This window comes from Onychostoma macrolepis, chromosome 06, assembly GCF_012432095.1.
Source record: "Onychostoma macrolepis isolate SWU-2019 chromosome 06, ASM1243209v1, whole genome shotgun sequence".
Taxonomy (NCBI): Eukaryota; Metazoa; Chordata; class Actinopteri; order Cypriniformes; family Cyprinidae; genus Onychostoma; species Onychostoma macrolepis.
The window spans coordinates 32,786,102-32,796,192 of record NC_081160.1 but is presented as its reverse complement, the minus strand read 5'-3'; the positions used below and the strand labels follow the sequence as shown (position 1 = coordinate 32,796,192).

General features: G+C 31.2%; 2 protein-coding genes across 5 annotated transcripts in view; one reads left to right on the top strand and one right to left on the bottom strand.

Moving 5' to 3' along the window:
* The window catches only part of LOC131542498 (zinc finger E-box-binding homeobox 1-like), a 48,475-nt gene extending 46,547 nt beyond the window's left edge, over positions 1–1,928 (top strand). For all 3 annotated transcript variants that reach the window (XM_058779251.1, XM_058779252.1, XM_058779253.1), the window contains one exon: positions 1–1,928. This exon is cut by the window's left edge and continues 563 nt beyond it. The gene's annotated coding sequence lies outside the window, so the exon portion shown is untranslated.
* Positions 1,929–3,560: 1,632 nt separating this feature from the next.
* Positions 3,561–10,091, bottom strand: part of arhgap9 (Rho GTPase activating protein 9) — a 46,280-nt gene continuing 39,749 nt past the window's right edge. For both annotated transcript variants that reach the window (XM_058778950.1, XM_058778951.1), the window contains one exon: positions 3,561–6,274. In XM_058778950.1, coding sequence (XP_058634933.1) covers positions 6,094–6,274 — 181 coding nt within the window. In that variant the 3' untranslated portion in view covers positions 3,561–6,093. The remainder of the gene's footprint in view (positions 6,275–10,091) is intronic.

Genomic DNA, 10,091 nt, shown 5'->3' with positions numbered 1-10,091 from the left:
CAATATTTGTCTGAGAGACAACTATTTAAAAATCTGGAATCTGAGGGTGCAAAAAAATCTAAATATTGAGAAAATCTCCTTTAAAGTTGTTCAAATGAAGTTCTTAGCAATGCATATTACTAATCACAAATGAAGTTTTGATATATTTACGGTAGGAAATGTACAAAATATCTTCATGGAACATGATCTTTACTTAATATCCTAATGATTTTTGGCATAAAAGAAAAATGTATAATTTTGAGCCATACAATGTATTTCTGACTATTGCTACAAATATACCTGTGCTGCTTATGACTGCTTTTGTGCTCCAGGGACACATATACATGAACACGCGTTTGTCCAAAGACTTGATTCATCACCAGAATCCAGAGCAACTATCTACGGCGCCCGAAAATCACTGTGAGGCACAAACGAGTCTGCAACGTTTCCAAATTAATACATAAAAATAGATTTAAAAAAAAAAAACTACATACTAAATAAATAAATAAAATGCCAACGAAGAGAAGAATAATCTCAGAAAACCTACCAAAGTCATATTTCGCATCAAAATAATAATAAAAATTAAATAATATGAAATTATATTTTGCATAAAGAAAATGATGCCTGTTTTAGGACCATTACAATTTTTTTGCACTGGCATTAAATAAGCAAAAATAAATAAATAAACAAAAGAAGAAGCACGTTATTGTAATGCATATATATACGTCATGAAATTTGGACCACCTTTCATTTATGCTGAAATATATTTTTAAAAATGCATTATGTAAATGTCATCTGAAATGGTTCTGAAAGGAGGCTTAATTTTCTTTATACAAAATATAATTTAAAAAATACATTCTACCAAGAATGTCATATTTCACACCAAAATAATATAAAAATAAATATGAAATAATATTTTACATACAGAAAATTATCATTTACATTCTAACAAGTATATGTCAAAGTCATATTTCACACCAAAATAATAATAATAATAAAAATAAATTATATTTTGCATAAAGAAAATATGCCTGTTTTTAGAACCATTAGGATTTTTCGCACTGGCATTACTGTAAGGAAAAATAAATAAATACAAATAACTTACAACTATATATTATATTATTATTATTATTAGATTGTTTTCATTTTATTGATTTATTTTTATTTTGGAGTGAAATATGACCTAGAAGTTTTCATGAATTTGATGCATTTTAAGAGCTCAGGAGCAGTTATTAACACGAGACAACCATATGTAGTGAAATATTAAATATTTCAACATAATAGCTATTTACAGTCTATGATTTGACAAGCATTCACTGTTTAGCGGCAGAAATCGAGGGTTAGTTAATGACCGGTTAGCTTCTGGTTTCCACTGTCATAATTATCTGCACTATAACTCAGATCAAGATTAAACACAGATTTGACATCAATGAACTGGAAAACGGCAAAATTGGACGATAATGACAGACATTCAGCCTCAAACTGAAGTTTGACCTTCTTCTCGGCTGTTCATGCGCTCAAATACTTGCACGAACTCTGATGCACCAAATCATATGCTCATGATGCAATACAATCCATTCATAAAGTGTCCTTTGGAGAAAGAAAGCTCTGGAAAAGCCAGTCTAGCATGTGTTGCACTGAATACGAGCTCAGAAACCGAGCCGGGAAGCTTTATAATACTGCCAATTATGCAAAATGTTTGCTCTTTAAACGTGCAGGAGTTTAATTAACAGAATGCAAACGGGGCTTTAAATCTGCCTTCATTCATTTAGTGCTTGACTTTTCTACTATTAACTCTCTGTAAACATGAAAGTTACACCAAATGCTTCTTGCACACCAGAACGGTGCACTATTTTCACCAGTGTTATTTTTATACAAAATTTTGAAGCTTTGTTAAAATGTTAATACATAATCTTTGTAATAAAGTTGTACATATTTTGGAAAATACAGATGCTGGGGTTTTATTGTGCATTATTTTGAATCTCTCACTTGCTCTAAAACAAAGTCGAATCTCTAGAAACACAATATTTGTAATGACTCTAAAATGCTGTTTCATGGTTCAGATCATAAATCTAACAGCAGGAGCGCCGTCAGTTTCTTTGAACTCTGCTGCTTTTCTTTCTAATGACATGAAATGAGTGGCATTGAGGTAAGTGTGTGACTTGACCGTGGTGAGGCGGGGAAACATGACTGACTCAAATCTGCTCTGATTTCAGGCCTCCGCCTAAACCATGCGCTTCAAGTCAGACAGGCTGCCAACGGATGTCGTTTGACATTTTTAATAATATGTAATGATCTCTGGGTTCAGAGATGTTGCTCATCTGCATCTCTTGAGAACAAGACATGATGTTCCTACAGCATAAATCAACACAAACGCCACAAAAGAAATGAAAAGTCACCCAGTAAACTTGGTTCAATAACAATGAATCATGTATGGAACGAGGGATGAGTAGTTTATCATTTAGTTGCTTGTTAATAATGTGTGTGAACCGATTCTGATTCAAAATAAATCAGCAACGGAAGGTCTTGCCGAACTTGATGATCCTCTTTATGCAAAATATCATTTCTATTTTTTAGAACCTTAGTGAATTATTATTGTTGAAATAAAAGAAACATAAAATGTCTGGATGCTTTGAGAAATTATGGCAAAAATGTGTTTAATTGTCATTAAAATAATATCATAATGCAAAATATTTTTCTATTTTTTTAGAACTTAAATAATTATTACTGTCAATAAATAAATATTTAAAATATATATATATTACAATGATTTCATAATAGTATCTTAATGATCCTAAAATGTATATAAAATGTATAAAATATTTTTAGATCTTAAAAGAATTATTACTGACAATAAATATCAATAAATAAAAACACATGTCTGGATGCTTTGAGAATTTGTTAAACTATGTTAAACTGTCATTAAAATAATAATACAATTTTATCTTAATGATCTTAAAAAATTTATTTTCTTCATGCTAAATATAATTCTTTTTTTAACTAAGAGAATTATTCCTGTTAAAGAAAGATGAGTTAAAAAATGTGGACTGTTTGGATGCTTTATTTAATTGTTATTAAAATAATTCCATAATGTTATCTTAATGATATCAAAATAAATTTTCTTTATGCAAAATATCATTTCTGTTTTTTAGAACCTAAGAGATTTATTACTGTCCAAAAAAACAAAAAAAGAATTAAAAAAAACATAAAATGTCTGGATTCTTTGAGAATTTACAGCAAAAATGTCTTTAAATGGGATTAAAATAATATCATACTATTTTCCCAAGTATCCTAAAAATTCATTTGATTTTTGCAAAAAATATATATTTTTTTTAGAACCTAAGAGATTTATTACTGTCAATCAGTCAATCAATCAACCAATAAAAAACACAATGTCTGGATGCTTAATGATCCTAAAAAAATTCTTTATGCAAAAAAAAAAAAAAAAAAAAATATATATATATATATATATATATATATATTTAGTTATTTTACATAAGAGCTTAAATGGTCATGTTTTTTTATGAGATCCACCCATTTCTATATAACCGTGTCACTTCAGAATAAATCAAAAGCAGAAGCTCTTTCCGAACAGTTTTTCTGTTTTTATTGTCATAATTCTGAAATACAGAATTTAAAGGGAGAAAAGGCAAGTCACTCTGACTATGGATGTGGTCTGACGAACTGATGTTTTATGACTAGTCGTCTTCATCATAATAGGCAGATTATGAAAAGGAAACATTCACACAAAAACTGAGAGCTCTCATAATAAAATATAATATTTCATGAGTGTAGGAGAGTTTTCAGAAACACAGAGAACATGAGGAGAGTCAGACGATGAATCACGAAAGCATGTTTCTCTCTAAAGGACTCGTTCACCTACAAATGAAAGCTGTCGTCATTTATGAATGAACACAAAAGCAGAAGTTTAGCCTGATATTCACAGTCCTGCTTTATATACAACACACAGTTCAGATACATGAAATCTGCAGCAAAGAGAGCATTTCCAATGCATAAATTCAGTTCTTCTTCCTTTTAGGAGTCACATTTGCTCTCGTTTTATGGAAAATAACCGCATGAAAATGTTTGGCAGAAGATTTGAAGGTGAGTAAATGACAAAATGATCATTTTGGGGTGAACTATCTCTTTAAGCGTCTTACTTTGAGTCAGTAAACAGGCCTTGAAGGTTCATAATAATGCGTGCCTGATGTCAGAAATGAAGAGGAATATTATAACATCAGTCCTTTCTGTTCTGCTTCTCCTCTGGAGACTTTCTTTGCGGCCCCTCGAGGAATTGAAATAATAAGAAAATAAAAATGAATAAATATATAAAATCAAACATTAAAATGTGTGTACGCGTTCCCGGTTCTTGTTCTTCTGCCCAGCTCTTTTAGTCGAGAGCCAAAGCCACAGTCCATATAAAATTACCAAACCACGGCGTGGGGCGGGTGGGGATGCACATTTTTTAAACATATGCATTTTTAGTTCCTCTTTTGTTCTGTTATTAAAAGCAGAGTTTTGGAGAAATGGCAGCGGAGCTCCACCCGCGCTGAGACTGGCACACACACACACACACACACAAACACCTTTGAACTTCCTCTATCTCACACACACACACACACACACACAAACACCTTTGAACTTCCTCTATCTCACACACACACACACACACACACACACACACACGCATCAGAACAATGGAAAGGGAATTGCATCGCATTTTGGAGAGAATTGCATCCAGTTTTATTTCTACATTAAAAGGCGACTAAATGGCAGAAGAATTTGACCCGTGCTGATCTTTCTGATTATTGAGTGACATATACGGCTTTTTTTGACAGCGTTTTGTCCTTTGTGTTCTTGTGCATTAAATCTGCATGAGCTCTGAGCGGAGAATCATTTGAGATCAAAACAGTTAAAAGGCACTAGGGATGAAATCTGAAGAGTTGAAAGACGAATAACACACACACACACACACACACACACAAATAAACTTGAGTGAATCTCCAAAAACCCGTCATGAAAATCTTCAGGTCACTCAAAAACATCAAAAGAAAGAAGTTATATTTTTGCATAAAGATTGTTATTAATTAAATTATAATTAATTATTATTACTGTTTTGACTATTATTTCTGTTGTACAATATCATAAAACCTTAGAACTTAAGGACATTTTTACTGTAAAAAAAAGTAATATGTCTCGATGCTTTGAGATTTTACGGTCAAAATGTGCTTAATTAAAATAATATCAATCATAATGTTAACTTAAAAACCTAAAAATGTTTTTTTTCTGCAAAATATAAGTCATATTTTTAGAACTTAGAATTATTACTGTTAAAAAATTAAAAAACGTAAAATGTCTGGATGCTTTGAGACTTTATATCAAAATTATCTTAACAAACCTAAAAATTCATTTTCTTTATGTGAAATATAATTTCAATTTTTTTTTTTTTACTTATGTGAATTATTACTGTCGAAGAAAAATGTATTAAACAATTTAAATGCCTGGATGTTTCAAGAATTTATGTCAAAAATGTGTTTAATTGTGATTCAAATAATATCATATGGTTATCTTAACGATACCAAAAAATGATTTTTCTACATGCAAAATATAATTTCTATATTTTAGAACTTAAAATAATTATTACTGTTGAAAAAAATTAAATAAAGTAAAATGTCTGGACGCTTTGAACATTTATAGCAAAAATGTGTTTAAAATAATATCATACTGTTATTTTAATAATCCTAAGAATTCGGGTTTTTTTACTTCATGCAAAATATCATATACATTTTTTAGAACTTTTTACAGTCAAAAAGTAAAACAAAATATAAAATGTCCGGATGCTTTGAGAATTGATGGTGAAAATGTGTTTAATTAACAATAAAATAATATTATTATGTTATCTTAATGATCCTAAAAATTAATTTTCTTTATGCAAAATATAATTTCTTTTTATTATTATTATTATTTCTGGCATCTGAGCTGAAATGTGACCCGGTTGTGTTCTGATGAGATCCACCCGTTCATAAACGCCTCTCATATCTACGGTGGGTTTGTGGAGTAATGATGCAGCGTCTCCAGACTCGTCCTGGTGTCCCAGTGCAGTCTGGGATTGTTTCATTGCTCGGCTCCGAAGATCTGCTGGTATTCGCTCAGCAGCAGCTCGATGGCCTGGTTCTGATACACCATGTTAATGGCCATGTTTCCGCTCTCGTTCTCCGGACGCATCAGCGTGGGGCCGAACACGATGCCGATGTTCTGCGTGGTCATACGGTTGCTGTCGGAGCGCTCCATCACCCTGAAGAGACACAGCAAAGGGTTAATGAAACGCTTGGCTAAAAATGGCAGTGCCACCAAACTGCTGATCCAGCAGCTACTCAAAACTTCCACGTTAAAAAAGGAAAGTAAAAGAGAAACGAAGAGCTTCCTGTGGGTTACTTCCTCCAGAGATACTAAACCACAGAAGATCTTCATGTTCTCTAGCTTTGTTTAGCTCATCTTTGGCTTAGAGATGTTTCTCCTCAATAAAAATCAGTCAGAAGTGAATCGCTAGTCATGAAGATCTAGCTTGTTTCACAATCAACCCAACTGACAAAAAAATGTTTTAATGACATTCCCTTTAAAACATAATTTTTAAATTTTCTCTGAACATTCAAAATGTCCAAAACATGTTTTTAAAAACATTCCATTTCGTAATTTTGCAAACATCACGAGAATGTTACATTTGAATGTTCTCTGAACATTCTGAAACAAGTAACATTTAAAAAACGTTAGATGAACATTTTTTAAATGTTTCAGAAATAAATCTGTCATTTAAATTAAATTATAATTAAATAATTATTATAAATTATAGTTATAAATAAATTAAATTATTTTAAATAATAATTCCATGATCAGTGTTTTGAGAACATTAGTAATTGAAAGAGCAGGTAACTTTGAATGAATGCTCTTTAACATTACCAGAAGAACGTTTGTTTGTAACGTTGAGAGAACCCTGGAAGAACGTTCTGAAAACGTTCCCTGTTAGTTGGGTAGCTGTTTAACAACATGGAAATAAAAGTTCTGCTCCAATTTATATATGAAACATGTTTAGTGGGAGCATAGATTCAGTAATGAAACAAATTTTTAAAAAATTTAAAAAAAGAAAAATAAATATGCACACCTAAAAAAATAAATAAATTGAAAATGATTTTACTTCAGATTCACATTGAAAGTGATGAACAAAATGTGACTGTGCACAAAGAAAAGAAAAGAAAAAACGCATGTTTCATCACCTAAAAAACTGTATTATTACTTTTTTATTTTTAATTCATTTTTATTTTTTTTTTTTTTTGATGATGGAGTTGGTTTGTAAGACTTATGCGGGTGTTAACTGTCAGTGAATCAGTCATCGTATAGTTAATTAACTCTCCAGCTGATGTAGCTGATCATCTTGTGTCTCCAATTAGTGTCTAGACTTGTATAAATGTTGTTGACTAATGTTCTTGTTTTTAGCACCGAAGACGACTGAAACGTGTGCTTTTTGTTTTATTTTCTTCGTGCACCGTCACATTTTTGTCAGTATGCTTTGTTTTGTAAAAATATTTTTTAAAAGATGTCAAATAAACCTGGTTTCGTTTATATTTGTTATCGGCTCTTTAATGACTTGCTTTCAAATGACTTCAAGTCACTTTGAATAAAAGCATGTGCTAAATGCATAACGTATAAAATGAATGCAGCTCGGATCATTCAATGAGAAATCTTTGAGTTCATATCGAGACATTTGATTGCAGATTTGAGCACAAATCTGAGATCTCAAAGAGTAACGTCTCAGCAAAAAACAACTGAGGTATTAAAGAGATCTCATTCTTTGCTCCAAGAACCGTTTGTGTCTAAAGTTAAAAAATGAAGACAAAAAGTATGTTGTGGTTGTGAATAACGATGACTGAAAAGAGGATTTTTGACAATTTAATCAAATGAATCAATTCCTTTGCAAATGACTCACTGCTCTGACACTCAAAAACTAACCACAGAGAACAACAAGTAAATAAAAAAAAACTGTGACAAAAAGCAAGCATTATTTGTGGCTTTTCATGTTCTTCGTGTGCTGATGATGATTCACTGGAGGTTCTTCATTCGGTGTTTTGTTTAAAGCAGCAGAACATTGATGTTTTCCTGATACGCTAGAATTAAAAGTACTTTAAAAAGATTCTCTGACATCAAACCATAAAACGCCTTACTTCTTTAGAGCATCATTTCCGTGCATGATGTATTTTCTGTCTGTATTATGACTAAATCCTGGTATGTTATAAACAGCTGATATTACTTTAACTGTTTTGTTGAAAATGAAAGACAAAGTATTTTGCGCTTGTGAATAGCGATGACCGAGGGGAGGCTTTTTATCAATTTGAATCAAATGAATCAATTGCTTTGCAAATGATTCACTGTTTTGTCATACTTCAAACTAAACAGAGGAAGACAAAAATACGACAAAAGGTAGAAAACAAGCATGTAAGCTCTCTATGTCTTGAGTGATGTTTGTAATGAAGACACACGGTGCCCTCTAGTGTCTCGATCACAACACTTTCTGAGATTTCATCACAAACAGTAAAGTTTCACTGCTTTCCAGTCCAAGTGAGATCAATCCTGTGTTCTCATTGGTGGAGGACGAGTGGGCGGAGACTAGAGCGCTCCAATCAGAGCGTGATTGGTTAAGGTGAGTGTCATTATGACTCAATCGAACAAAGAGTAGAGCATTTAAAAGTCAACAGGGCAGAGTTTGTTTGATTTGAGGTTAAAAGCAAGGGTTGAAATTTAAGAAGTATTTTGTGGCTGTGAATAGTGACTGAAAGAAGGCTTTATGAACATTTGAATCAAATGAATCGAATGCTTTGCGAATGATTCACTTAATTTGTTTTGAAGCGCTGAACTGCACACTAAAAGTATATTGTTTTCATTTGAATTTGCAGGTATTTGTTCTCTTGTTTTAAACAAACTCATTTAATTTTGATATTTATTTTTGTAAGAAAATAAAACTAAATATCTGAAGTAATTTTGCTTCAAATAAATATACCTTGATTTAAAATTTATTTTTACTTTTTTGTATTGAACATTTATGGAGCAACAGATTTTGTGTTAAAATAAATCATACAATTTGTTTATTTTGTTTAAAAAAATCTTAATACGCACACGGTATTAATACAAATACTTCAGCTAAAATAATGTTGTTTTTTTTAAATAATGTCTAAGTTAATACTTGTTCAAAAAATCACTTTAGCAAAGTTTGTACTATTTTCTGCTTATTTTGATAAATAGAATTAATTTTTGTTCAACACATATACTGTCATTAAAATATGTTAATATAAAACATATATTTTAAAATACAGAAACAAAATCGTTTTAAAAAGTAAAGATTCTGAAAGCATTGAAGGAGATCCAATAATAATTGAATATGTATTTACAGTAGTAACAACAAATGATATTTTATTATATGATATGATTAATATCATGTGTTTAAATATGGTAGTTTCATTCTAAACATGGTGATTATCTCTAATATGGACATCTAACATAATATATGATATTTATCATCTGAATCTAACCATGTCATGTCAACAAATGGAAAAGTCAGCGATCTATTAATTATCATGTTAATTACTGTGCGCAACAGCAGGGGCGCTTTTACCCCAAATACCATACTTTTACATATTCTTTCGTTATTTAAAAACTGTTGCTTTAATTATCTTATGTCTATTTATATGTCTATATTATATGTCTCAAAATACATGCATTCATTTTAGTGATTCTCATTTGCTGCTTAAATCTACAACATTTTAAAAAACATCAAATGTTAGATCAAGTGAGCACAGAATCAACTCGCGTCAAGGATCAGACAAATTTACGTGTGCATCTTGAAAAGCGGATGTTTTGGAAAGTGCCACGCCACGTTTTTGTGCCATCTACTGCTTTAGAGGACAATAATAGCAAAGGCACCTTTTACCCCCATTGTACCCTATGTGTGTGTGTATACACACACACACACACACACACACACACTGGAAAAACAAGACAAAAATTACTTGAGGAGTATTTGAGGAGAATTTAACTTATCTATCCATTAAAAGTCACCTGATTCA